Here is a 26,046-nt window from a genome sequence, read left to right on the forward strand (position 1 = left end):
ATCCTGCCTCAGCCTCCCGAGTAGCTGGGACTACAGGCACCCGCCACCTCGCCCGGCTAGTTTTTTGTAATTTTTAGTAGAGACGGGGTTTCACCGTGTTAGCCAGGATGGTCTCGATCTCCTGACCTCGTGATCCGCCCGTCTCGGCCTCCCAAAGTGCTGGGATTACAGGCTTGAGCCACCGCGCCCGGCTCTTTCTTTCTTTCTTTCTCTCTTTCTTTTTTCTTTTTAATTATACTTTAAGTTCTATGTGGTGTTTTCATAGACACAAAAATAAAGCAGCACGATGTGTCAAGAGACTTGTGGTGGGGCTTCTTTGTTTATGTATTTATTTTTCTAAATGGAGTCCTGCTCTGTCGCCCAGGCTGGAGTGCAGTGTCTCGATCTTGGCTCACTGCAACCTCCGCCTACCAAGTCCAAGCGATTCTCCTGTCTCAGCCTCCCAAGTACCTGGGATTACAGGTATGCGCCATCACACCTGGCTACTTTTTTTGTATTTTTAGTAGAGACGGAGTTTCGCCATGTTGGCCAGGATGGTCTCGATCTCCTGACCTTATGATCCACCCTCCTCGGCCTCCCAGAGTGCTGGGATTACAGGCATAAGCCACCGTGCCCGATCCTAAGGGCTTTTTCACGTGTGTCCTGCTAGCTGTGGCACGTCTTCCCCTCCTCCAAGTAGAAGCTGTACAGGGTCCCTGTCTGTGGAGTCTCAGTAAGTTGTAAGTTTCTTCATTTGCTGTCAGAACAGTGACCTACAAGGCCACTCCTCCCGTCCGGGCGTCCACCTTCAAGGTTGGCATCTGCTGTCTGATTCCGTGGCTGGGCACTGTTGCTGCTTCCTTCTGAGATGAGGACTGCTTTCCTCTGGCCACTGGTCAGTGGTCTCAGCAGCAGGAAATAGCAAATGACAGGTCAGGGTGCTGCCAAGAGAGTGCAGGGGCAGGGACGGGGTAGGTCCCATCCCAGATGAGCCAGACGGTGACGCCATCTCTTCCTGCAGAAGCTGAGGGGACATTCAAAGACGGGGTGTTTGGTGAACTGTCAGCATCCGAGGCCTCAGCCCTGGTTAAGCTGCGTTAGCCTTCTCTCCTGTGCTACTGTGACTCTCAGCCTTCCTCCTAGGAGGTAGGACAGTGTTTCCATTCCGGAGTCAAACCTGGGGGCCTGGCTTCCTGGCGTGAGCCCAGCGGTGCTGACAGTCTTTGCTGACTAACTGGGTGATGTGGCTTTGCTTTGTGTCCCCACCCAAAGCTCACCGAGTCGTGATTCCCAGTGTTGAAGGAGGGGCTCGTTGGGAGGTGACCTGATCATGGGGGCAGATCCCCCTTGCTGTTCTCGTGATAGTGAGTTCTCAGATCTGATGGGTTAACAGTGTGTGTGACACTTTCCCCTTTGCCCTCTCGCTGGCCCTCTCTCTCTCTCTCTCCGCTCCCCCACTGCTTCACCCATACTGTGCTTGCTTCCCATTTGCCTTCTGCCATGTTTCCTGAGACCTCTCAGTGATGCTTCCTGGACAGCCTGTGCAACTATGAGTCAGTTAAACCCAGGCCGGGCACGGTGGCTCATGCCTGTAATCCCAGCACTTTGGGAGGCTGAGGAGGGCAGATCACTTGAGGTCAGGAGTTCTAGACCAGCCTGGCCAACATGGTGAAACCCCGTCTCTACTAAAATGTAAAAAGTAGCTGGATGTGGTGGTGCATGCTTGTAGTCCCAGCTACTCAGAAGGCTGGGGCAAGAGAATCACTTGAACTCGGGAGGCGGAGATTGTAGTGAGCCGAGATCATGCCATTGCACTCCAGCCTGGGAGACGGAGTGAGACTCCATCTTAAAAAAAACAGGCCGGGCGCGGTGGCTCACGCCTGTAATCCCAGCACTTTGGGAGGCCGAGACGGGCGGATCACGAGGTCAGGAGATCGAGACCATCCTGGCTAACACGGTGAAACCCCGTCTCTACTAAAAAATACAAAAAACTAGCCGGGCGCGGTGGCAGGCGCCTGTAGTCCCAGCTACTCGGGAGGCTGAGGCAGGAGAATGGCGGGAACCCGGGAGGCGGAGCTTGCAGCGAGCTGAGATCCGGCCACAGCACTCCAGCCTGGGCGACAGAGCGAGACTCCGCCTCAAAAAATAAAAATAAAAATAAAAAAAAATAAACAAACCTCTTTTCTTCATAAATTACCCAGTCTTGGGTAGTTATCTTTTTTTTGAGATGGAGTTTCTCTCTGTTGCCCAGGCTGGAGTGCAGTGGCGCAATCTCGGCTTACTGCAAACTCCACCTCCCAGGTTCAAGCAGTTCTCCTGCCTCAGCCTCCCGAGTAGCTGGGATTACACACATGCGCCATCATGCCCAGCTAATTTTGTATTTTTAGTAGAGATGGGTTTTCACCATGTCGATCAGGCTGGTCTCGAACTCCTGGCCTCAGATGATCCACCCGCCTCGGCCTCCGAAAGTGCTGGGATTAAAGGCGTGAGCCACTGTGCCCGGCCTGGGTAGTTCTTTAGAGCAGTGTGAGAATGGACTCATACATTAGGTTTAGGGTTAGGCTGACTCAGACTCCAGCACGTGTAAGCACTGGTAGTGGTTGAGGGCAGGGGCGTGTCCTGGCCTCGTTCGACCCCACACAATTTTCTCTCTTTGCAGTTGCAGCTTTGCCATTTCCACTCTGCTCTGCTGCACAGCAGGCAGAAGCCCTGGCCGTCCCCTGCTGCATTCTTCAGGAGAAACGTCAGGATCCTTCCTCCAAGGTAATGAGTCCTCCACAGGCATGTGCCTCTCACCCAGGCCGGCATGGATGGTGTCTGTGTGCATGCAGAGGTGGCGGTCGAGGGCCCGAGGCTGGTCCTTCTCCTGTACCCCCAACCGAGACAAGATATGTTTGCTCCTCAGTGCGGTGTGCTGGGACTAGAGACCCCCAGGTCCTGACCCATGGGACCATGCCCGGGGTGGGCACGCCCTGACCACAGCGTTTAGAGCGGACAGCTAGCAAATCAGGAAGGGTGCACATGGAGCGCCCGCTCTGAAGAGCAAACCGGGTCATTCAGAGCCTGGAGGAGGGCGGGGCGACTGTAGGCGGGGGTCACACAATTGGAGGAGCAGCAAGAAGAGATGTAGAGGGAGGGTTCTGAGCAGAAGGAAAGGCCAGACAAGGTCGTGAGGCCAGCAAGTCTGGACCACAGTGGGCAGATGGGCGGTGGCAAGGCAGGAAGACTGTGGAGGGTAGACGCGGCCAGGCAGGGCAGGCAGGGTGAGCTGCCCGAGTGCCACTGGCTCGGTGAACCTGGCAGGGGTCTCCTTCTTCCGAGAGCTCTGCAGTAGGAGAACCTGTGTCCCTGGGACAGATGTGGCTGGATGCAGAAAAAGATGAGTGTTCAGGCACCTGCGGCCGGGTATAGAAACAGATGGGTGCTCAGGTGCCTGCCGCACTCAGCATTATGGGTTTCCTGCTGCATTTGGCATACATGGAGCTCCTACTGTGTTCAGCATGCGTAGAGCTCCTGCTGTATCAGGCTCCTGCTATATTTGGCAAGTATTGGGCTCCTGCTGTATTCAGCGAGTATTGGGCTCCTGCTGTATACAGCATGTGTGGGGATTCTACTATGTTCAGCATGGGCGAAGCTTTGTTCCTTGCTCTGTACTGTCACGTGACTCTGCACGTGCTGACCTCACATCTTCTCTGTCTCTGCTGTGCTGATGACCATCCAGTCGAACCCTGCGAGGTGGACAGTGGCTGTGATTCTTCACAGCGTAGGTGGCCCCGGTCCATGAGGAGCACAGACCTGCTATTGAGTTGTTTCCTTTACCTGAGGAGCCGTTTCCATGTCCCACGGCCCCGTTGGCTGGGTCTCCGGACAGACCCAAATGAGACCTGCCCCTTACGGCCATCTGGTGCCAGGCTTTGGTGCAGGGGTATCTGGTGCAGGGGCTCAGGGAAGGGGACACTGATACAGTGGTGTTCTCTGCTGACCACACTGTGAGAATGGCTGTGCACACAGGAGTGAGAGGTGGTGCTCGGGGAGGCGGGGGGCAGAGGTCAGAGCCAGCTGAATGTGGGGGTGGCGCCTCCAGGCTGTGTTGTCTCCCCTCAGGTTCTCGAGCCCCACACCCCTGTGGAGGAAGGTGCTCTCCACCGCAGTCGTTGGGGCGCCCCTGCTCCTTGGAGCCCGCTATGTCACGGCAGAGGCGCGGGAGAAGAGGAGGATGCGGCTCGTGGTGGATGGCATGGGGCGCTTTGGCAGGTAGGAGGGCCCAGCAGCGGCGGGCGGGGGGTGCGCCGTGCAGGAGTGCCTGCTCCAGATGCCCTCACAGGCATGGGGGGTGGGGCTGGGAGGGCTGCAGGGCTTTGCTGAGGATTCTACAGATGGCTTTCAGGCACCCTTCCCTACATGGGAAGGCACTGGCTGAAGGGACAGTGAGCCCTGCTGGGCCTGTGGGGCGGGGCGTGGACCAGGGTCCTCCACACTGGATGCATCCGCCACAGGCCCTTCCCCAGATCAGCCTTGGCCTGAGTAGGGAGGGGCTCCAGCCCTGGGCCCGGGCCTTCTCCCTCAGGCTTCTAGGCTGGCAGAGAAGCAGCTGCCCTGCCTTCCTTCTCTTCTCACCCCATTCCAAGGTTTGGGCCTGGGAGAGGAGGCTGCCTCTGTCTCTGCCCCTGAAGATGGGCAAAATTGGGTTATTGCTGTCAGGGCCCTTTCTTCCTCCTTTACCTTACAGTGCAGAACTCAGGGGGAGGGTGGGGACACATTCTGTTGGAACCCTTGGGCGGGCATTCCTGCTTTTGGTCAGATCCCAGAATTCCTGCAGCCACAAAGCCCTGCCTAGCCTGAGCCTCACGGAGCCAGCTCTCGGCTTTGAGAGAAACCTGTTAGCCCAAAGCCCCTTTGAACGGAGTGGCAGAGCGGGAAGGAGGCAGGGAGGGTATGGTCCTGTTCTGCCTGCCTCTGAGCATCTGCCAGGCCTAGGTCAGTTTCTCAGCAAGTGCCTTGGCTTCTGGTGCCTTCAGGGACTTCACCAGAAACTTCACAGAAATTTCCTCCAGCAGTGAGTGGAAGCTTGCAGATAGCCGGACACTGCAACCTCCATATCCCAGGTTCAAGCGGTTCTCATGCCTTGGCCTCCCGAGTAGCAGGGACTACAGGCGTGCGCCACCACGCCCAGCTAATTTTTTGTATTTTTAGTAGAGATGGGGTTTTGCCATGATGCCCAGGCTGGTCTCGAACTCCTGAGTTCAGGTGATCTATTTGCCTCAGCCTCCCAAAAGGGTGGGATTACAGGTGTGAGCTACCATACCTGGCCTAAATTTAACTTATTTTTTTTATTTTTAATTTTTTATTTAACTTACTATTTTTTTATTTTTTGAGACGGAGTTTTGCTCTTGCTGCCCAGGCTGGAGTGCAGTGGTGCAATATCGGCTCACTGCAACGTCCACTTCCCGGGTTCAAGCAATTCTCCTGCCTCAGTCTCCCGAGTAGCTGGGATTACAGGTGCCCACCACTATGCCCGGCTAATTTTTGTATTTTCAGTAGCGATAGGGTCTCACCATGTTGGCCAGGCTAGTCTTGAACTGGGATCACCTCAAGTGATCCACCTGCCTCGGACTCCCGAAGTGCTGGGATTACGGGCGTGAGCCACCGCATGGGCCCTGCGGACTCCCGAAGTGCTGGGATTACGGGCGTGAGCCACCGCATGGGCCCTGCCTGGAGTTTTTATTGGGGTATTAATACTTGGGCGGGATTGATTGAAAATCTCCAGTTTCTCAGAAAATCCCAGGAACTCAGTTTCCAGCCCCAGCCCTCCCACTCCCATCCCCATAGGGCCCAAAGTGGCGGGCCTTCGCCCTGAGTCCCTCCTTAGCATAAACCTCAGGGCCACCATGGAAAACAGAGGCACTCCTTATCACTCAGGAAATTCCGAGGACTAAGAAGGGACAAAGGTCAGACCTCTCTTTGGGTACATCGTACATGATTGGACACCTTTGACGATTACAGGCTTGTAATTATTATACAACAAGACTCCCTGGGCCAAATGCAGGGGCCCAGTGTGGCAGCTGTCCGATTTGTAAATAAAGCTTTATGGGAACACAGCCCTGCCCATGTGCTCATGCATGGCCACAGTGCCTAAAATATTCCCCATCTCATCTTTTACAGAAACATTTCACTGCTTCCTGTTTTCTCAATGCGGGTTTGTCTAATGTTCGCTCGTGTTCATACTCAGTCATCCGTTTGGGCAGGAATCACACAGGGGTGACACTGCTTTGCTTCTGTCCTGCAGGGGGCACACGATTTCAGTTTCCCCTTTTGATTCCCTTGTAATTAGCCATATGGAGGCAGTTGAGATGATGCGTCTGTTCTCACTGCTCCTCCATCCTGCAGTTTGTTTGTTTGTTTGTTTCTTTTTTTTTTTTTTTTTTTCTTTTGAGACGGAGTCTTGCTCTGTCGCTCAGGCTGGAGTGCAGTGGCCGGATCTCAGCTCACTGCAAGCTCCGCCTCCCGGGTTCCCGCCATTCTCCTGCCTCAGCCTCCCGAGTAGCTGGGACTACAGGCGTCCGCCACATCGCCCGGCTAGTTTTTTTTTTTTTTTTTTTTTGTATTTTTTTAGTAGAGACGGGGTTTTACCATGTTAGCCAGGATGGTCTCGATCTCCTGACCTCGTGATCCACCCGTCTCGGCCTCCCAAAGTGCTGGGATTACAGGCTTGAGCCACCGCGCCCGGCCGATTGTTTGTTTCTTTCTTTATTGAGACGGAGTCTTGCCTTGTCGCTCAGGCTGGAGTACAGTGGTGACATCTCGACTCACTGCAGCCTCTGCCTCCTGGGTTCAAGCAATTCTCCCAGCCCCAGTCTCCCGAGTATCTTGGATTACAGACACCTGCCACCACGCCCGGCTAATTTTTTAATTTTTAGTAGAGACGGGGTTTCTCCATGTTGGCCAAGCTGGTCTTGAACTCCCGACCTCAAGTGATCCATCTGTCTCAGCCTCCCAAAGTGCTGGGATTATAGGCATGAGCCACCGCAACCGGCCTCCTTCCAGCATTTAATACTCACTGATACTTTTTTTTTTGAGACGGAGTTTCACTCTTGTTGCTCAGGTTGGAATGCAATGGTGCGATCTCGGCTCACTGCAACCTCTGCCTCCCAGATTCAAGGGATTCTCCTGCCTCAGCCTCCTGAGTAGCTGGGGATTACAGGCACGCTCTACCACACCTGGCTAATTTTGTATTTTTTACTAGACGCGGGTTTCTCTATGTTGGTCAGGCTGGTCTTGAACTCCTGACCTCAAGTGATCCGCCCACCTCAGCCTCCCAAAGTGCTGGGATTATAGGTGCGAGCCACCACACCCGGCCTCCAACATTTTATTGTGAAAAACTTCAAACATACAGCAATGTTGAAAATGCTCTGTGTTGGCCGGGCGCGGTGACTCAAGCCTGTAATCCCAGCACTTTGGGAGGCCGAGACGGGCGGATCACGAGGTCAGGAGATTGAGACCATCCTGGCTAACACGGTGAAACCGTGTCTCTACTAAAAAAGAAAATACCAAAAAAACTAGCCGGGCGCGGTGGCGGGCGCCTGTAGTCCCAGCTATTCAGGAGGCTGAGGCAGGAGAATGGCGTAAACCTGGGAGGCGGAGCTTGCAGTGAGCCGAGATCCGGCCACTGCACTCCAGCCTGGGCGACTCCGTCTCCAAAAAAAAAAAAAAGAAAAAGAAAAAGAAAATGTTCTGTGAGGCAATGCTGGGTGCAGTGGCTTACGCCTGTAATCCCAGCACTTTGGGAGGATGAGGCAGGTGGATCACCAGGTCAGGAGATCGAGACCATCCTGATGAACACAGTTAAACCCCGTCTCTACTAAAAATACAAAAAATTAGCCGGGTGTGGTGGTGGGCACCTGTAGTCCCAGCTACTTGGAAGGCTGAGGCTGAAGAATGGTGTGAGCACGGGGGCAGAATTTGCAGGAGCCGAGATCGCGCCACTGCACTCCAGCCTGGGCGACAGAGCGAGATTCCATCTTAAGAAAAAAAAAAAAATTAAATCCCTTCTCCCCCAAGCACAAGTCTATGGGACTTTTCACATCTTTAACTTTTGTTACAAAAGTGTTGTGTTTACTATAACAAATTTTAATAGTAGAAAAGTTAGAAATGTAGAAAGCTCCCCTTAGACCCGCACCAAGGGTAAAAGCTCTCCAAGAATTTTATCAACGCATATTGGCTCACGTGTCAGCCCACATGTTCCGCTAAGTGTACAAATGTGACCTAAAATGAGATGCACCTGCCCTGCCCTTGGGGCGTCTCCCTCTGCAGTCCACAGCTTCACGTGGCCTCTTAAGTACCCATGGGTAAAAGGATTTGAACCTTTTATTATTATTATTATTATTATTATTATTATTATTTTTGAGACAGTCTCGCTCTGTTGCGCAGGCTGGAGTGCAGTGGCACAATCTTGGCTCACTGCAACTTATACCTCCTGGGTTCAAGTGATTCTCTCGCCTCAGCCTCCCGAGTAGCTGGGATTACAGGCGTGTGCCACCACATCCTGCTAATTTTTGTAGTTTTAGTAGAGACAGGGTTTTGCCACACTGGCCAGCCTGGTCTCAAATTCCTGACCGCAGCTGATCTGCCCACCTTGGCCTCCCAAAGTGCTGGGATTACAGGAGTGAGCCACTGCGTTTGGCCACTGCAACTGCAATCTCTGCCTTCCAAGTTCAAGCGATGCTTGTGCCTCAGCCCCTCCCAGGTAGCTGGGACTACAGGCGTGCACCACCACACCCAGCTAATTGTTTTTTTCTTTCTTTATTGAGACGGAGTCTTTTTTTGAGACGGAGTCTGGCTCTGTCGCCCAGGCTGGAGTGCAGTGGCCGGATCTCAGCTCACTGCAAGCTCCGCCCCCCGGGTTTACGCCATTCTCCTGCCTCAGCCTCCCGAGTAGCTGGGACTACAGGCGCCCGCCGCCTCGCCCGGCTAGTTTTTTGTATTTTTTTTAGTAGAGACGGGGTTTCACCGTGTTCGCCAGGATGGTCTTGATCTCCTGACCTCGTGATCCACCCGTCTCGGCCTCCCAAAGTGCTGGGATTACAGGCTTGAGCCACCGCGCCCGGCCGCCCAGCTAATATTTATATTTTTAGTAGAGACGGGGTTTCACCGTGTTGACCTCACCGTGTTGATCCACCCGCCTTGGCCTCCCAAAGTGCTGGGATTACCAGTGTCAGCCACTGTGCCCAGCCTAACCATTTTTGATATAACTTTTCTTGACTCTGTGTCAAAACTGCTTGCTGTATCAACAGACTCAGCTCTAGGTGATAGAAATCGTTGTGTTGGCTCACATGCACACAGGCATTGATTGTGGAACGCAGGGTGCTGCTGGGCTCTTGTGCTCGTGCACACAGGTAGGGGTAGATGGGGCAGCTTGTCAGGACAGGCAGGCTGGTTTGCAGAAAGGGCAGCTGGGCTTGGCCTCTCCCTGTGCCTTCTCGGGCAAACGCCATGGAACGTCTGCTGGTAGCTCCATCACCTGTTCATTTCTTCAGTGTTTTTCAGGCAGCTCGGTGCCAGCCACAGAAACGAGGTGGCTGGCGGCCCTGCCTTCCCCGTCAGTCACTGACCATTGCAAGCAAGTCCTGTGCCTGCCACAAGCAGTTAGGTTTCTCTCACACGCCTGGGTCTCGACGAGGGTCTTGAGGTCTAAAGCTGATGCGCTCTGGTCCAAAGCCAGCACGGCCCACCGAGTAGCCTTTGAGTCCCAGAGCACATTTAGAAACCCTGGCCCAATTCGGCCCGGCGCGGTGGCTCACGCCTGTAATCGCAACACTTCGGGAGGCCAAGGCAGGTGGATCACTTGAAGTCAGGAGTTCGAGACCAGCCTGACCAACAAGGAGAACCCCATCTCTATTGAAAATACAAAATTAGCTGGGCATGGTGACACATGCCTGTAATCCCAGCTAGTTGAGAGGCTGAGGCAGGAGAATCGCTTGAACCTGGGAGACGGAGGTTGTGGTGAGCTGAGATCGTGCCACTGCACTCCAGCCTAGGCAACGAGCAAAACTCCATCTCAAAAAGAAACCCTGGCCTGCCAGCACTTTGGGAGGCCGAGGCGGGCAGATCACGAGGGCAGGAGATCGAGACCATCCTGGCGAACACGGTGAAACCCTGTCTGTACTAAAAATACAAAAATTAGCCGGGCGAGGTGGCGGGCGCCTGTAGTCCCAGCTACTCTGGAGGCTGACGCAGGAGAATGGCAGGAACCTGGGAGGCAGAGCTTGCAGTGAGCCGAGATCGCGCCACTGCACTCCAGCCTGGGTGACAGAGCGAGACTCCATCTCAAAAAAAAAAGAGAAAGAAACCCTGGCCCAACCCAACCAACAGACTCCAGGTGCTCTGCTCTTTATGGGGGCCCAGAATGGGGCCTGAGTGGGGGGGTCTCCCTGGAGTGATGGGGGACACAGAGCCCACCTGGGCAGCCAGAGCTGCGCATCAGGAATGACTGTGGGCCCTGTCCCAGGCAGGTACGTGAGCTTCGCAGAATGCAGGGACAGGCCTCTGGTCATGGCCAGCCTTCGAGAAGCCACTCTGACCTCAGCCTCTCCCTGTGCACCTGTGTGTGGTCTGCTCGCTGCCTGGTGCCTCATTCCAGGGCTGCCCAGCTGGTCCCCAGAGTTCCCCCAGGGCCCCCACCCTGATGTCCTCCTAACTGGGGCTAGGCCTGGGGACACCCCTCCACCCCAGCATCCCATCCTCTTGCCTAAATCTCCCCCAGGAGCCCAGTACCTGCTCAACAGACGCCCAGGATGTCCCCCACTTCCTGCCTTAACTGGGCTTTCTTCCCTGCAGACCTTGCCTCCCCAGGCCTTGGAGACCCACCTTCCTGGTGTCCTCCTCTCTTCCTAGCGGACCTCAGTCTGCAGGTGACCTTGACCCTCCTGTGACCTCTGCTGCCTCAACCCTGCCCCCTTGCTGCCATCCTTTCCCTTCACAGATAGCCTTGGAACCCCATCTCTCCAGGGGACACCACCATCCATACTGTCCCCTACCCCATCTCACCCTTGAGGGTGGCAGGGAGTGAGGGTGGCATGGACACAGGCTGCCCATTCTGCAGATCTTTTTTTGAGTCTCGCTCTGTTGCCAGGCTGGAGTGCAGTGGTGCGATTTCAGCTCACCGCAACCTCCACCTCCTGGTTTCAAGTGATTTTCCTGCCTCAGCCTCCCAAGTAGCTGGCACTACAGGCACGCACCACCACGCCCAGCTAATTTTTGTTATTTTTAGTAGAGACGGGGTTTCACCATGTTGGTCAGGATGGTCTCAATCTCTTGACTTTGTGATCTGCCGGCCTTGGCCTCCCAAAGTGCTGGAATTACAGGTGTAAGCCACCACGCCCAGCCTCTTTTTTTTTGAGACCGAGTTTCGCTCTTGTTGCCCAAGCTGGAGTTCAGTGGTGCGATCTTGGCTCACTGCAACCTCCACCTCCCAAGTTCAAGCGACTGCTGCCTCGGCCTCCCGAGTAGCTGGGATTACAAGTGTGCGCCGCTACACCCGGCTAATTTTTTGTGTTTTCAGTAGAAACGGGGTTTTACCATCTTAGGCTGGTCTTGAACTCCTGACCTCTGGTGATCCACTCACCTCGGCCTCCCAAAGTGCTGGGATTACAGGCGTGAGCCACCACGCCCAGCCTCTTTTTTTTTGAGACTGAATTTCGCTCTTGTTGCCCAAGCTGGAGTGCAATGGCGCGATCTTGGCTCACTGCAACCTCCACCTCCCGGGTTCAAGCGATTCTCCTGCCTCAGCCTCCCGAGTAGCTGGAATTACAGGTGTGAGCCACCACGCCCAGCCTCTTTTTTTTTGAGACCGAGTTTCGCTCTTGTTGCCCAAACTGGAGTTCAGTGGTGCAATCTTGGCTCACTGCAACCTCCACCTCCCAAGTTCAAGCGACTGCTGCCTCGGCCTCCCGAGTAGCTGGGATTACAAGTGTGCGCCGCTACACCCGGCTAATTTTTTGTGTTTTCAGTAGAAACGGGGTTTTACCATCTTAGGCTGGTCTTGAACTCCCGACCTCTGGTGATCTGCTCACCTCGGCCTCCCAAAGTGCTGGGATTACAGGCGTGAGCCACCACGCCCAGCCTCTTTTTTTTGAGACTGAATTTCGCTCTTGTTGCCCAAGCTGGAGTGCAATGGCGCGATCTTGGCTCACTGCAGCCTCCACCTCCCAGGTTCAAGCAACTCTCCTGCCTCAGCCTCCCGAGTAGCTGGAATTACAGGTGTGAGCCTCTTTTTTTTTTTTTTTTTTTTTTGAGACCGAGTTTCACTCTTGTTGCCCAAGCTGGAGTGCAGTGGTGCAATCTTGGCTCACTGCAACCTCCACCTCCCAGGTTCAAGCGACTCCTGCCTTGGCCTCCTGAGTAGCTGGGATTACAGGTGTGTGCCGCTACACCCGGCTAATTTTTAGTATTTTTAGTAGAAACGGGGTTTCACCATGTTAACCAGGCTGGTCTTGAACTCCTGGCCTCTGGTGATCCGCTCACCTTGGCCTCCCAAAGTGCTGGGATTACAGGCGTGAGCCACTGCACCCGACTGCAGATCTTTTTTGGACGGAGTCTTGCTCTGTTGCCCAGGCTGGCGTATAGTGGTGCAATTTCGGCTTACTGCAACCTCCGCCTCCTGGGCTCACACGATCCTCCTGCCTCAGCCTGCTGAGGAGCTGGGACCACAGGTGTGCACCACCATGCCTGCCTAATTTTTTGTATTTTTGGTAGAGACGGGGTTTCAACATCTTGCCCAGGCCAGACTCGAACTCCTGGGCTCAATCCTCCCACCACAGCCTCCCAGTGTGTTGGGATAATAGACATGAGCCACCGCACCTGGCCCTGTTCTACTGATCTTGAGCTGAGACTGACCTGCAGGGCCACAGGACACTCCATGAGCTCAGCAGTCCCCGCTGTGCTCACACGGGCCTGTGGGGCTATAGGCTGGACCCTGGCTTCGCCTCACCCTGGGGACATGAAGGGCTGGCCGGAGTGAGGCTAGACCATGAGGGCTTTGACAAGAGGACCAAGCACTGGGGCCCTGAGCCTGTCCCCCTGGAGACTGAGGCCACCCCTACCTGCAGGTCTCTGAAGGTCGGCCTGCAGATCTCCCTGGACTACTGGTGGTGCACCAATGTTGTCCTTCGAGGGGTCGAAGAGGTTTGTCCCGGTGCCCTGGGCACATGGTGGTGGGCATGAGGTGGTGGGCTGGGTGGGACTGAGGAGGCAGCCACCTGTCCCCATGTGTTCTCTCCATGCCTGTGGTCAGAACAGCCCGGGCTACTTGGAGGTGATGTCTGCGTGTCACCAGAGGGCGGCTGATGCCCTGGTGGCAGGAGCCATCAGCAACGGGGGCCTCTACGTGAAGCTGGGCCAGGGGCTGTGTTCCTTCAACCACCTGCTTCCCCCCGAGTACACCCAGACCCTGCGCGTGCTGGAGGACAGGGCCCTCAAGCGGGGCTTCCAGGAGGTGAGTGCTACGCTGAGGCAGAGGGAGGTGGGGGCTCCAGCGTGGCCACAGGCTGCTCTGAGCACCTGCCCTTCCAGGTGGACGAGTTGTTTCTTGAGGATTTCCAGGCCCTGCCCCATGAGCTCTTCCAGGAGTTTGACTACCAGCCAATTGCTGCTGCCAGCCTGGCACAGGTGCACAGAGCCAAGCTGCACGATGGCACCAGCGTGGCTGTGAAGGTATGTGGGGACCACCTTGTTCAGCAGTGGACTCGGAGTGCACAGGGGACCCCATGTCCTCACCATGCCCTCGCCTAGTGCAGGTGCAGTACATCGACCTGCGGGACCGCTTTGACGGGGACATCCACACCCTGGAGCTCCTGCTGCGGCTCATTGAGGTCATGCACCCCAGCTTTGGCTTCAGCTGGGTCCTCCAGGTACTGCCCCACCCCTTCCTCGGCCAGCAGGAGCAAGCACGTAGGCAGAGCTGGTCCTCAACCACCATCTGGCCCCCAGGACCTGAAGGGGACCCTGGCCCAGGAGCTGGACTTCGAGAATGAGGGCCGCAACGCGGAGCGCTGTGCGCAGGAGCTGGCGCACTTCCCCTACATCGTGGTGCCCCGCGTGCACTGGGACAAGTCCAGCAAGGTGGGCTGGGCCAGGCCCTTGGGGTGGGCACAGCGCCGGGCCTGCTGAGCCCAGCCTCTTGCTCTCCCCAGCGCGTGCTCACCGCCGACTTCTGCGCCGGCTGCAAGGTCAACGATGTGGAGGCCATCAGGAGCCAGGGACTGGCGGTGAAGGACGTGAGCGCGGGGGCGGGGGCAGGGCGGGGCGGGGCGGGCGGGTGCTACGTCCACTGCAAGGTCTCTCCTCTCCCCAGATAGCAGAAAAGCTCATCAAGGCCTTTGCTGAGCAGATATTTTACACGGGCTTCATCCACTCGGACCCACACCCTGGCAACGGTAGGAAGTTACCCCGGGGGTGGGGGGTCTCGGGGTGGGCGCGGCGCGACCTAACAGGCTGTATCCCTAGTTCTGGTGCGGAAAGGCCCGGACGGGAAAGCGCAGCTGGTGCTGCTGGACCATGGGCTCTACCAGTTCCTGGAGGAGAAGTGAGCGCGGGCGGGTGGGCGTGGGGCGGGGCAAGCCTCTCCTGCCACAGGGGGCTCATGGCTGCGGGCCCATCCACCCAGGGACCGCGCAGCCTTGTGCCAGCTGTGGCGGGCTATCATCCTGCGGGACGACGCCGCCATGAGGGCGCACGCAGCCGCACTGGGGGTGAAAGGTGAGGGCGTGCGGGGGTGGCCGGGGCACCACAGAAGGGAGGCGGGCGGCGCGGAGCCCAGCTCAGAGCCTCCTCCCTCCTCAGACTACCTCCTGTTCTCCGAGATGCTCATGCAGCGCCCCGTGCGCCTGGGGCAGCTGTGGGGCTCACACCTACTGAGCCGCGAGGAGGCAGCCTACATGGTGGACATGGCTCGCGAGCACTTCGAGGCCATCATGGCGGTGCTCAGGGCGCTGCCGCGACCCATGCTGCTAGTACTGCGCAACATCAACACCGTGCGCGCTATCAACGTGGCCCTTGGCGCCCCCGTGGACCGCTACTTCCTTATGGCTAAGAGGTCGGTGGCCCGAGCAGGCGCCCGCGGTGGGGCTGGTGTGGGGCTGATGCGGCGCTAATGCAGGTGTGTGCAGGGCTGTCCGCGGCTGGAGCCGCCTGGTGGGCGCCACGTACCGGGGTGTCTACGGCACCAGTCTCCTGCGCCATGCCAAGGTTGTCTGGGAGATGCTCAAGTTTGAAGTGGCGCTCAGGTGAGCGGCTGCGGGGCAGGTGGATGGCGGGGGCCTGCTTCCCACCCACCTGTGATCCACCTCCCCACCCACCTGTGACCTGACCCGCACAGGCTGGAGACCTTGGCCATGCGGCTGACTGCCCTCCTGGCTCGTGCTCTGGTGCGCCTGAGCCTCGTGCCCCCAGCGGAGGAGCTCTACCAGTACCTGGAGACCTAGGGTGCGCGGCCCGACGACCACGGCAGCCGCCTGGGGCCTGCGGGGCCCTTTACGCCTTGAGCCGACGGAGGTGGCGGGGCTGAAGGTGTGGACGCTCCGAGCCCCGTGGGCACTTGCACTGGGGGGCTGTGACCGCAGCTGGGCCAGGAGGCCGTGTAATGACCACACACAGTCCTCTCAAACAAAAATATTTTTCCTTGTGTTTTATACAAAAATGGGGGTGGGAGGTAGTGCGGTGGTGCTGGTGGCAACGGCATCCACGGAGCTAGAAGTGGGCGGTGACGCGGTCCGTCTCCAGCAAGTCGTCCAGGATCTGCAGGGGACAGACGGGTGGATGGGTGGGTAGGGACCTGCACGGAGGGGCGGGCGCAGACCGGGGCGCGAACTCACTATGTCGGGCGTGGTGCCGATCTTCTTCGCTAGCTCGCTGCGCTCCATGGTGCTCAGGTACAGGTAGCGGTTGAGCAGCTCGCCATCCAGCACGTTGCGCACAGCATTCTGGAGGGTGCGGCGGTCCACGTGCAGCATCCTGGGGCGTGCAGGCAGGGGTGTCAGGGCAGGCTGGGGCGTCAGGTCAGGCAGGGGTGGAGGGGGCGCTGCACAGGGGCGGGGCCCGGGCTCACCGGAAGGCACGGGGGTTGAGGCCGGCGTGGTGCGGAAGCATGGTGGTCAGCGCGTTCTGCAGCATCAGCAGCCGCCGGTAGGTCTTCTCCTGCATGGGCAGCAGCAGCCCGATACCACCGTCCAGGGTGGCTGGCGGTAGGGAGGGTTTCGGTGTGAGCCAGGCCAACCCTAGGGCCCCCCACCCAGACACACCTGCCCCCCACACTCACCAAACCACGTGATATGCTTATTCTCCCACACGACCGACTTTTTGCTGAGCCCTTCGGTGGCCCCCCGGCATGGGGTCCTCCAGAACGTGTTCACATGGGCACCCACGTGGAAGTCCGCCCTGCGCAGTAGGCGCATGCCCCCAAAACTCTCCTTGGCTAGACCAGAAAGGCCTTGGGTCACTATCAGCCCAGACCCAGCCCAGGCAGAGGGGGTGGAGAAGGCACTCACCTTCGGGCAGGTACATGTACACCATGAGGTTGCGGTCACGGTCAGACACTGGGGAGCAGAGGCCCAGGGTCAGCCCTGGCCACCCCCAGAGCCTCAGCTCCCCAGGGCCCTGCCCACATACCCAGAAAACCCAGCTGGGCGTTGTCCACCATGAAGTCCACGCTGTACACCTCCAGGGGCTTGGCATCCTGGGGGCGGGAAGGGGTGTCAGAGGTGCCTTGGGTGGGTACCCACCCAGACACGGGCACCATGCGTGGCCACAGGTGTACCCGCGACACCAGGCTCAGTGTCTTGCTCTCCTCCTGGTAGCGCAGCAGCGAAATGCTCTTCATGACGTCGGCTGCCAAGATGAAGTTCTTGACGCTGATCATCTGGTGGATGTACAGCTGCGTGTCGATGAAGGCCATGCCTGTCAGCTCACTGGCCCGCAGGCTCCACAGGAAAATCTGGGGGCGGAGGGAAGGCTGAGCAGGGGCAGAGGCTGAGCTAGGTGGGAGTGAGGCAGGGGGCACACGCCAGGTGGGACTGGCACACCTTCTGGCCGATGGCTGACACCAGGTGGCCGTTGCAGTGGCAAAGGGCAGTCACAGGCCCTTTCTGCTCCTTCTCGTAAAGGACTTTGAACTTGTTCTTGGTCAAGGGCTGGCCGGGCTCAGGTACCACCTCAATCACATCCATGATCAAGATCTGGAGGGCATGGGGATGGTGTGGGAATGGCATAGGGGCTGCCAGCGGCTGCCTGCTCCCGCCCCCGCCCACTGGCCCCTTACCCGTCCTCGGCACGTGACCTCCTCCCCCTGCATGAGGCAGGTCCCGGCGGCCACGTAGCCTTTGAGGCCTGACACAGTCTCCTCGCTGCGCAGCGACACTGTCTTCATGCAGGTCACATGCTCCCACTCCTGCAGCTCGATCCTGTGGGGGCCGGGGGCCTCAGGATGCTGCCCCGGGGGCCTTGGGCAGCCCCCACTCTGGCCCAGCCTCACCTGGCATTGGGAATAGCCTCCCAGCTGACTGGGGAGATGAGCTGGATGGAGAAGGCCTCCTGCTGGGGGTGGATGTACCGCTCATCTGTGGGGACCAAGGGTGACAGTCAGGGTGGGGCTTCCCCAAGATGGGGCTGAGGATGGGGGAGCGTGGTGTGGGCGTCACCACCTCTCTCGATGGTCTCAAACTCCTTCTCCTCGCCAGTCATGCGTGGGATGCGGGCACACGGCGTGTTGGTGCTGGTGGCTACAGCATACACCTGTGGGTTAGTGGTGGGGGTCACACACCAGTGGTCAGGCCCAGAAGGTCCCTGGTGGGGCGGGGGTGGGGGTGGGGGGGCAGACCTTGGACTCCACGTGGTAAGCCACATAGTGGGCCGTGCAGCGCAGCGGGATCTTCCTGACAGGCCATGGGGCATCATAGGACAGATAGGCAGGCAGGACACTGATCCTCAGCTCGCCCTGGGGTGGAGGCACAGGGTCAGGGGATCCAGGGCTAGCCAAGGGCAGGGGCAGGTGGGCCCAGGCCGCCAAGAACCCTGGGATGTTGCCCTCAGCTCTTCGGGAGCAGGGGTGGGTGAGGGGCAGCTGTGTCCACGAACGTCCCGGAATGGGCTGCTGCTCAGCCTCTGGGGCTCCTGTCCATTTTCCCAGGCTCAGCTAGGGCTAGGGATGTTGGCCACAGGGGAGGGGAAAGCTAGGCCAGGAGGGCACTGGAGGCTGCAGATAAAGGGTCCACAGACTGCCATGCTGGGGACTGAAAAGCAGGTAGAGGGAGCCAGGGCTGCCCTCTTTCACGGACAGTCCTGAGTCCTCAGGTGCCTGGGAAGCACTCACCGCATCCCAGTTAGGGCCTCAAGCGACCTGGAGTGTTGTGGTGGCTTAAATGGGGAACCAGGATCAGAAGGCATGTGCACCCTCCCAAAGTCACAGAAGAGCCAAGGGGCAGAGCTAGCGCTCAAGTCAGCTCTCCTGAGAACTGCAGCGGCCGGGCCCTGTGAGGGCTTGCCCAGCTAGCCAGCAGAGCAGTGGTGGGGACCCCAGGGGCTGCAGCCCCAACTCGAACCACCCCTTTCCAGACCTTTGGCGCACCAAGCCCCAGGTTCCACCTCCTCGGCCTCAACCCCATTGCCCTCTGGACACTCCTTCCTGGTCCTCAGGTTGGAGCCAATAGTCCCTTCTCCTGTTCCCTCCCCCTCAGCCCCCAGCTGGGGCAGCATCAGCCAGTGCTGCTGGGAACTGGCCAGGCCCCACCTGTCTGTTGAAGTACAGGAAGCCGCGGGGACAGTTGACATTGTGGAATGGAGCAAAAGAGTCGACGGGGCCATCGATGGCCATGGGGTGCAGCCGCAGAGCCCCTCGGCCAGTCACCAGCAGCCAGTGAGGGGAGGGGCCGCAGATGAACACCTGGGGGCAGGCACTGTCAGGATGCTGTGGATAAGGCCACATCTCTCTTCTACCATAGTCCCCTGCAAAGGCGCTGGCCTACCCCTGAGTAGCCATAAATATCCTCGAAGTAGCGGAAACGCGCCACGCGGCCCCGGGCCCCGGCCCCCTCCTCCGTGCCGCCACCTTCTGCTTTCTTCTTGGATGGCTTTGGCTTCTTCTCACGGAAGTTGATATTGTGAGGGACCTGGGGGGGAAACCATGCAGGTCCTCCAGGGGCTCCCGGTCTGAAACCCATCCCTTGTGCCACACCCACCCCACGCCCCTGCAGTCCAGCCACCGGCACCTTCTTAAAGCGGACTTTGAGATTGCCCTGGCCGAGCTGAGAGTCGTGGGGAAAGGCCTCGTAGATGAGCAGCTCCTGGTCCACATGCACCTGGCAGGGTGAGGGGGGGCCGTGGGAAGGGGCGGGGCCGGGCAGGGCCATGGGAAGAGGTGGGCTGTGGGTAAGGGCAGGGCTGTGGGGAAGATAGGGCGGAGCCATGGGAAGGGGCAGGGCCATGGGAGGATAGGATGGGCCATGGGAAGAGGTGGGCTGTGGGTAAGGGCAGGGCCATGGGGAAGATGGGGCGGAGCCATGGGAAGGGGCGGGGCCGTGGGGAAGATGGAAAGGGGAGGCCAGGTCAGGCGTTCTCACCAGCAGGTAGGGCCTGCTCTGGCGGCTGCCCAGTGCCACCAGCAGCACCTCTTTGACGAGGGGCAGCTCCCCCTGGCGTGTGGCCTCCTCCCTGCGGGCCTCGCCCTGTGTAGTGGGCTGTCCAAAGGAGCTGTCCACAAGGACCCGCTGCCCCACAGGGAAGTTCTTCACCAGGAACACCAGCCGCCAGTCGGGGAGCTGGTAGATCTGCGGGGTGGGCAGCAGTCAGTGGAGGCAGGCGGGCAGAGCCGGCTGGGCCACAGCGCAGGGCACCACCTACCTCCATGGTGCCATTCTCCCGCACCAGCAGGCACCAGTGGGTGGGCTCTGCCCGGAAGGGTGCAGGGTCCCGGTCAGCAGGGGGTTGGCTGCTTCTTCGGGCCTCCTCCTTGCTGGGGCTGAAGAGGGAGCCTGAATCCCCATACAGCATCTCCTCCTCGTCATCCACGGTGGGGCTGGGGGCCAGCAGAGGGTCACAGGCAGCCTGCCAGCCACAGGGACCCAAGCCCCTACCTGTGCCCCCGGCCCCCACGCACCTAGTCTCCGAGCCCAGGCCCTCGGCCTCCGAGCCGATGCGGCCTCCCAGCTCATCACGGGCCCCGCCCAGGCGGCTCTCAGTGGTGAACATGCCGCTGAGGTCTCGGTACAGGCACAGCGTGATGACCTTGGACTGCTGTGGGGAGAGGGGTGGGCTCAGCGGTGGACAGGGGGCGGGGACGGGTGGACGCTGGAAATGAGGGGCCTACATGGTGCAAGGGAGGCTTGTGCAGCGCCAGGCGGTGGTGGCGGCCACCGTAGGAGTCACTCTTCAGCAGGAACATGGTGACATGGCCCTCGGCACTCATGATGACCACATAGGGGTCGGCCACGGCGCACTGCACGATGGGGGCGCCCAGGTCCACAGGGATGAAGTGCAGCTGATTCACTGTGGGCATGGGGCAGTCAGCACGTGCCTCCCCAGGGCTCACCCCCTGCCCCACCCCCCACCATCCCCACCCACCTACCTCCTTCCAGCAGGCGGATGCCCAGCGGTGACACTTGGACAATGTAGCGGTTGTCCCCGATGTTCCCAGCAAAGACTGTGGGGCCCTGCGTGGCAAAGCCACTGGTGTCCAGCTCCATGATCTCCTGACCCGTCTGCAGAATCTGCGGGCAACAGCTGTGAGGGAGGCACCCCCCGAAGGGAACCTCAGCCCCAGGTCCCAGGCTCTGCCCCTTACCATGGTTGAGTCTTCCCGGCTCAGAATCAGGAATCCATGTCTACGGCCGTCATCGTCTGCTTCCGGGCTTCTGGCTTCCTGCTCTGTGCCCTCCCCCTTGGGATTGTCCTCCTGTCAGCGCCAAAGGGGAGCAGGCTGGGAGCCACAGTCCAGTGAGGGCAGGCACGCAGGTGCGACCTGGGCCCCCCCAGTCCACAGGAAGGCAGTGTCGGTCCCATCCCAGAGCTTCCCTGCAGCGGGCTCGCACCTACCTCTTCCTTACGCACTGGGGCAATGACTGTCCACATGTCGTAGCAGCCGGGAAGCTCAAAGGTTGTCACCACCTGGGGCCGGATGCTCTTCTAGAATGGTGATGGGGTGGGGGTGTGATGGGGGTGTGAGCCCACCCAGGTCCCACCAGGAGGCGCCCGCCCCTACCTGCCCACACACCTGCAGCACTGACAAAGCCCCGTTCTTCCCGTGGCCAGAGCAAACCACGATCTCCAGGTCCGGCTCAGGACTGTTCTGAAACTGCACAGGACTCAGGAGTGAGGACTATGCCCTCCACCCCCACTCACACTCCAGCTCCTGCCCACAGCCCTGACCACAACCCTGGGCACCTCTTCAGAGAGGAAGGCAGGCTCGCCCATGGCAGCGTTGGCGCACGGTCCGATGTTAAGGATGCTGTCACACACCTGCGGCACAGCGAAAGTCAGGGGCCGCTGGGGGCACTGGCTGGGATGGGGGCCCTGCTGCCTCAATCTCACCTCAAAGGAGTAGGTGGCCAGCTGTGTGCCCGACTGGGCCTCGCTGCCGTACACTTCAATCTCGTCCACCTCATCCTGCGGCACCGATTTACCCCCAGCTGCACACAGAGAGCTCACCTGAGCACAGCCCTGGGTCACCTGGCCCCACTCCTGACCAGCCCTGGCCCGGCCCTCACCTGACCAGCTGGCCGTCGCGTCCACTCGCTTCTTCTTTGAGGGAGGCTCTTCCTGTGAGGCAGGAGGGGCGCTGAGTGGCATGCCACGGCACTGCCCACATGAAGGGTGGTGGCCCAATGGGCCTAGGAAACCCACCTTGTCAGCAGCCTCACGGACAGCACTGGCCGGGGGCTCCTGCAGCTTCTCTGTGTACTTGAGGAGGAGGGAGTTGCCCAGGCGAGAACCCAGGAACAGGTACCCGGGCTCCATGGTGACCATCTGAGGGAGGGCAGGTGGGTGAGGGCGGGACTGGGCCTGGACCCAGAGCCAACCCCCAGTCCCAACTCACGCTGGTGGTGAGGACGCTGGCGGCCGCCTTGTCAAAGTGGAATGCTCGGACACTGCGCATGCCGTCGGTGATGAGGGTCAGCACGTAGCTGGGGCAGGGAGAATTCTGAGTCGGGGACGGGGACCCTGGGGGAGTGAAGGGGGCCAGGAGACCCTAGGGGACTTGGGGGGATGGTAAGGGCAGAGTTCATGGGCGGGGGAGGGGCTCACATCTCGCCGCCCTTGAGGGAGATGACCATCTTGTCGTAGGAGATGAAGGTGGCCTGCGCGCAGTCCAGGGTGATTCGCACACCCTCCTGGGTGCCTGTGGGGTGGGTGGTCAGGCCGACTGGGCAGGCCCAAGCCATCCCTGCCCCACCCCAGCCACCCCACACTCACGTAGCGGGAAAGCTGTGGTGCCTGTGGTGAGGCTGTTGAGAGCCACACCGTATGGGGGAACGCTCTGGTTCAGGTACAACAGCGAGTTGACGGCAAAGACCACCACCCCACCTGGAGGTGGACACAGGCTGGTGGGCAGGCTCAGCGCTCCCTCCACACACCCCCATCCACTCCCAGGATACTCACCTATGGGCTTGGGCACAGCCAGAGCCTGGGTGCAGTCAAAGGGCAGGCTGGTGAGGGACCAGATGACGGGGTGCACCTTCTGCGTGATGTTCAGTGAGATGGCCACGATGGAGCACGTATCCTGCCGCACAGCCACGCGCCTGGGGATGCCAGTGAGTCAGCCAAGGGCCTTACCTCCCTGCAGAGATCCAGGCCCCGCTCCTCACTGAGCAAGCCCCCTCCCCAGGCCCCGCCCCAAGCCCCACCCACACCCCATAATCCCTGCTCCAAACCCCACAAACCCCACCTGTGCCCCATGAGCCCCGCCCCAGGCAGAGGCAGCTGGGGGACCCACAGCGCAGAGGGGCCTCCTTAGGGGGCTCACCCAGGCCAGGTCTGGTTGGGCTCGAACAGGATGAGCAGGGTGGGCTCATAGTAGCCATGCAAGAACTGTAGGTCGATGATGTTGAGCAGCTTCTCGTCTAGGGCCCGGACATCGATGATGTAGCTGGGCAGGAAGCTGGACCTCTGCCTGGGGGGCCAAGGGCTTCAGCAGGAGAGGAGGGGGTGCGGGGAGGGGAGCTTGGGCTCCGGGGCCCCCCACCCGAGCACCACAGCCTGCCTCAGCTGGCACTCACCCCTCACCCACGAGCCCCTCGTGCTCCTCGGCCAGGCTCTCCCTGCGGAAGGGCAGGACCACCAGTCGCGTGCCGTAGACAAGCATGGCTGCGCAGCGCCCATCGGGGTCCACCCGCACTCGCGGCGTGTGTACGTTCTGCACAAACCCGTCCTGGGGGCAGAGGAGGCATCAGCCAGGCCCAGCATAGGAGACCCCAAGGGAAGCACTTGGGGCAATAGAACCCAGCTGCAGGGGGAGGGAGGGTGGCTGGGCTGGGGCCTGGGTCAGGGCGTGAGCATGGCCCTACCCGAAGCTCAGGCTCCTCAAAGTAGTGCAGCGACAGGGTCTTCAGGTCATGGGTGCCCGGGTCGTATTCCACCACAGACAGCTGGGGTCAGAGGGCACAGCCGTGGCTGCCGACTGCCTGTCCTGACAGTGTCACCCCCGGCAACCAACAGCTGTGCCCAGGCCCACCCCACCAGGCCCTGGCACCCACTCCCACGCCTTGGCCAGGCCCACCCCGCCAAGCCTACCACTCACCTTGGCATCCTTGAAGCTTAGGAGCAGGGCATCCCGCTTGGCTCCTGCCAGCTGCACGCTGGCCATGGACATGACGTTGCCAAAGAAAGAGAAGGAGGCAGCGAGCTCGAGCTTCTCCCGGTGGGCCTTCCCCTCTAGGGGAGACGCCAGGGCTCAGGGTTAGGGCCCAGCCATGCCTGGCACCCACACTGGCACCCCACAGCCCCAGGCCACCCCACCACACTTACCTGTGCTCCTGTCATTCTTGGTCAGAGCCTGGAGTGGGGAGAGAGGGCAGTGAGGGGCTACATCTGGCAGCTCACCTCATCCAGGGAATGAGAAAAAACCACCACGGCTGGCCCCTGCCTCCTAGGAGCTCTGCCCAAACCCTCTCTGCAGCAGGGAGGGAGGGAGGCTCAGACCAGGGCTTCCTGAACAGCTGTGCACCCCATTTGTTGGCCCCGTTCATGCTCTCCATGCCTGTGCCAGCCCTGGCACAGGCCCCTCCCCAGGAAGCCCCTACCTCACAGCTCCCTAGCAGCCCAGAAATCCCTGCCTCCCCGGCTCCTAGCGGCCCAAGCCCCCTACCTCCCAGCTCCCTAGCAGCCAAACCCCCTCCACGGCTCCCTTGGCCCAGAAACCCCTACCTCGGCTCCCTATGGCAACCCCAAATCCCTACCTCACGGCTCCTAGCAGCCCAGAGCCACCTCTCACGGCTCCTAGCAGCCCAGAAACCCCCACCTCATGGCTCCCTAGCAGCCAGGCCACACTCATAGACCTGGCACATTTGGAGTCCTGCCTCGTGCAACTGACCCCGAAACCCCACCTCCCGTCCCTAGCAGCCCAGAAATCCCTACCTCCCACGGCTCCCTAGCAGCCCGGAAACCCCCACCTCACGGCTCCCTAGCGGCCGAGCCACCTCCCGACCTGGCGGCCCGAGCCCCCGCCTCACGGCTCACAGCGGCAGAATCCTGCCTCACAGCTCCTAGCGGCCCGAGAGCCCCCACCTCACGACCTAGCGGCCAGAGCCCGCCAGGCTCCTGGCAGCCCAGAAACCCTACCTCACGGCTCCTGGCGGCCCAGGCCCTGTGAGGCAAGTACTCGGGGTCAGAGTGCACTGTCTCTGCATCTGCACACCCCCAAACCTGCCTGGTTGCACACTCACAGCAGCCCAGCACCGGCCCCTGGGTCCGAATGTCACAGGATAGGAAGCCAGAGCCAAGGGGTACCTGTAGCTACTGATCCTTGTGCCTGTTAGAGAGGAGGAAGCCCTGAGCTATCCTGACACCTTGGGCTCCCTCAGGCTGCCTCTCTACCTCCTCCCTTTTCACTGATGTCCCAGAATGATAAGAGGCTGTGTCTTCTTTGCTAAACAGCTAGTTTAGTTAGCATACTTATATACCATTGCCTCAAGGCAAGGAAAAAGTGGGTTTTTTTGTTTGTTTGTTTTTGAGATGGAGTCTCACTCTGTTACCCGGGCTGGAGTGCAATGGCATGGCACAATCTTGGCTCACTGCAACCTCTGCCTCTTGGGTTCAAGCGATTCTCCTGCCTCAGCCTCCTGAGTAGCTGGGATTACAGGCGCCTGCCACCACGCCCGGCTAATTTTTGTATTTTTAGTAGAGACGGGGTTTCACCATGTTGGCCAGGCTGTTCTCGAACTCCTGACCTCAGGTGATCCACCCGCCTCGGCCTCCCAAAGTGCTGGGATGACAGGCGTGAGCCACCTCGAGGTCATTTTTCATGATGGACTTGTGCTATGGGGAGGGCATCCTGGAAGCTGGTTAACAGATACAGAAGAGGCATCCACAAACCAACACCCATCTCACAGCGACAAGGGCAACTCCAGGGCTTCACCTGCAAATTCTACCAAAGGTTTCAGAAGTAATAACAAACTTTAAAAAAAAAAAAAAAACAAAAAACTCACTCACTGGTGTGGGACTGATGGCACCGCAGGCGGCTCTGGCCACCCCAACAGCCCACAGACAGATGGGACAGGAAGTGACACCAACCTCCTCAAAACACTTGCAGATGAGCCCAGTGACAAGCAGGAGTATTATAACAAAACTGGGTTGAGTTATTCCAGGAACACAAAACTAGTTTTCGACAAGAACAGCCATCACTAAACTTACCCTGTGTCAAAATTAAGGAGAAAAATCGTGTCACTTTAATGGACACAAAAAAGCATCTGATAAAAGCATTCATGATAAAAACTCTTAGTAAAGCAAAAATAGGAGGAATTTTTTTTTTTGAGACAGAGTCTCACTCTGTGGCCCAGGCTGCAGTGCAATGGCGCAATCTCGGCTCACTGC

The 26,046-nt window shown here is 59.2% G+C and overlaps 2 protein-coding genes across 13 annotated transcripts in view; one reads left to right on the top strand and one right to left on the bottom strand.

Annotated features, from left to right (window-relative positions):
• Nucleotides 1-15,643, top strand: part of ADCK5 (aarF domain containing kinase 5) — a 19,357-nt gene extending 3,714 nt beyond the window's left edge. The window contains exons 2-16 of one of the 6 annotated variants that reach the window (XM_009213794.3): nucleotides 1,001-1,125; nucleotides 2,639-2,742; nucleotides 4,084-4,233; nucleotides 13,083-13,158; nucleotides 13,268-13,468; nucleotides 13,546-13,686; nucleotides 13,770-13,883; nucleotides 13,963-14,094; nucleotides 14,166-14,249; nucleotides 14,327-14,408; nucleotides 14,479-14,557; nucleotides 14,639-14,730; nucleotides 14,815-15,067; nucleotides 15,141-15,257; nucleotides 15,350-15,643. In XM_009213794.3, the coding sequence (XP_009212058.1) occupies nucleotides 4,196-4,233; nucleotides 13,083-13,158; nucleotides 13,268-13,468; nucleotides 13,546-13,686; nucleotides 13,770-13,883; nucleotides 13,963-14,094; nucleotides 14,166-14,249; nucleotides 14,327-14,408; nucleotides 14,479-14,557; nucleotides 14,639-14,730; nucleotides 14,815-15,067; nucleotides 15,141-15,257; nucleotides 15,350-15,455 (1,515 nt within the window). In that variant the 5' untranslated portion in view covers nucleotides 1,001-1,125; nucleotides 2,639-2,742; nucleotides 4,084-4,195 and the 3' untranslated portion in view covers nucleotides 15,456-15,643. Of the gene's footprint in view, nucleotides 1-1,000; nucleotides 1,126-2,638; nucleotides 2,743-4,083; nucleotides 4,234-10,812; nucleotides 10,887-13,082; nucleotides 13,159-13,267; nucleotides 13,469-13,545; nucleotides 13,687-13,769; nucleotides 13,884-13,962; nucleotides 14,095-14,165; nucleotides 14,250-14,326; nucleotides 14,409-14,478; nucleotides 14,558-14,638; nucleotides 14,731-14,814; nucleotides 15,068-15,140; nucleotides 15,258-15,349 lie in introns of those variants that run through there. The other 5 variants (XM_021942752.2, XM_003903272.4, XM_009213795.4 and 2 more) reach the window with 5 other exon arrangements.
• CPSF1 (cleavage and polyadenylation specific factor 1) overlaps nucleotides 15,432-26,046 on the bottom strand; it is an 18,115-nt gene continuing 7,500 nt past the window's right edge. For 2 of the 7 annotated variants that reach the window (XM_031669877.1, XM_031669880.1), the window contains 35 exons: nucleotides 23,983-24,010; nucleotides 23,756-23,889; nucleotides 23,523-23,603; nucleotides 23,235-23,386; nucleotides 22,982-23,128; nucleotides 22,432-22,757; nucleotides 22,264-22,357; nucleotides 22,055-22,142; nucleotides 21,862-21,984; nucleotides 21,726-21,777; nucleotides 21,550-21,647; nucleotides 21,403-21,477; nucleotides 21,233-21,313; nucleotides 21,055-21,144; nucleotides 20,804-20,914; nucleotides 20,588-20,729; nucleotides 20,330-20,508; nucleotides 20,120-20,256; nucleotides 19,864-20,038; nucleotides 19,584-19,790; nucleotides 19,233-19,322; nucleotides 18,990-19,133; nucleotides 18,755-18,907; nucleotides 17,846-17,962; nucleotides 17,670-17,760; nucleotides 17,501-17,585; nucleotides 17,288-17,429; nucleotides 17,052-17,204; nucleotides 16,787-16,963; nucleotides 16,639-16,705; nucleotides 16,518-16,565; nucleotides 16,289-16,444; nucleotides 16,079-16,167; nucleotides 15,846-15,984; nucleotides 15,432-15,768 (listed from right to left, as the gene is read on the bottom strand). In XM_031669877.1, the coding sequence (XP_031525737.1) occupies nucleotides 15,452-15,768; nucleotides 15,846-15,984; nucleotides 16,079-16,167; nucleotides 16,289-16,444; nucleotides 16,518-16,565; nucleotides 16,639-16,705; nucleotides 16,787-16,963; nucleotides 17,052-17,204; nucleotides 17,288-17,429; nucleotides 17,501-17,585; nucleotides 17,670-17,760; nucleotides 17,846-17,962; nucleotides 18,755-18,907; nucleotides 18,990-19,133; nucleotides 19,233-19,322; nucleotides 19,584-19,790; nucleotides 19,864-20,038; nucleotides 20,120-20,256; nucleotides 20,330-20,508; nucleotides 20,588-20,729; nucleotides 20,804-20,914; nucleotides 21,055-21,144; nucleotides 21,233-21,313; nucleotides 21,403-21,477; nucleotides 21,550-21,647; nucleotides 21,726-21,777; nucleotides 21,862-21,984; nucleotides 22,055-22,142; nucleotides 22,264-22,357; nucleotides 22,432-22,757; nucleotides 22,982-23,128; nucleotides 23,235-23,386; nucleotides 23,523-23,603; nucleotides 23,756-23,889; nucleotides 23,983-24,010 (4,488 nt within the window). In that variant the 3' untranslated portion in view covers nucleotides 15,432-15,451. Of the gene's footprint in view, nucleotides 15,769-15,845; nucleotides 15,985-16,078; nucleotides 16,209-16,288; nucleotides 16,445-16,517; nucleotides 16,566-16,638; nucleotides 16,706-16,786; nucleotides 16,964-17,051; nucleotides 17,205-17,287; nucleotides 17,430-17,500; nucleotides 17,586-17,669; nucleotides 17,761-17,845; nucleotides 17,963-18,754; nucleotides 18,908-18,989; nucleotides 19,134-19,232; nucleotides 19,323-19,583; nucleotides 19,791-19,863; nucleotides 20,039-20,119; nucleotides 20,257-20,329; nucleotides 20,509-20,587; nucleotides 20,730-20,803; nucleotides 20,915-21,054; nucleotides 21,145-21,232; nucleotides 21,314-21,402; nucleotides 21,478-21,549; nucleotides 21,648-21,725; nucleotides 21,778-21,861; nucleotides 21,985-22,054; nucleotides 22,143-22,263; nucleotides 22,358-22,431; nucleotides 22,758-22,981; nucleotides 23,129-23,234; nucleotides 23,387-23,522; nucleotides 23,604-23,755; nucleotides 23,890-23,982; nucleotides 24,011-26,046 lie in introns of all 7 variants that reach the window. The other 5 variants (XM_031669879.1, XM_031669883.1, XM_031669878.1 and 2 more) reach the window with 5 other exon arrangements.

Source organism: Papio anubis, chromosome 8 (genome assembly GCF_008728515.1).
Source record: "Papio anubis isolate 15944 chromosome 8, Panubis1.0, whole genome shotgun sequence".
In the NCBI taxonomy this organism is placed as follows: domain Eukaryota; kingdom Metazoa; phylum Chordata; class Mammalia; order Primates; family Cercopithecidae; genus Papio; species Papio anubis.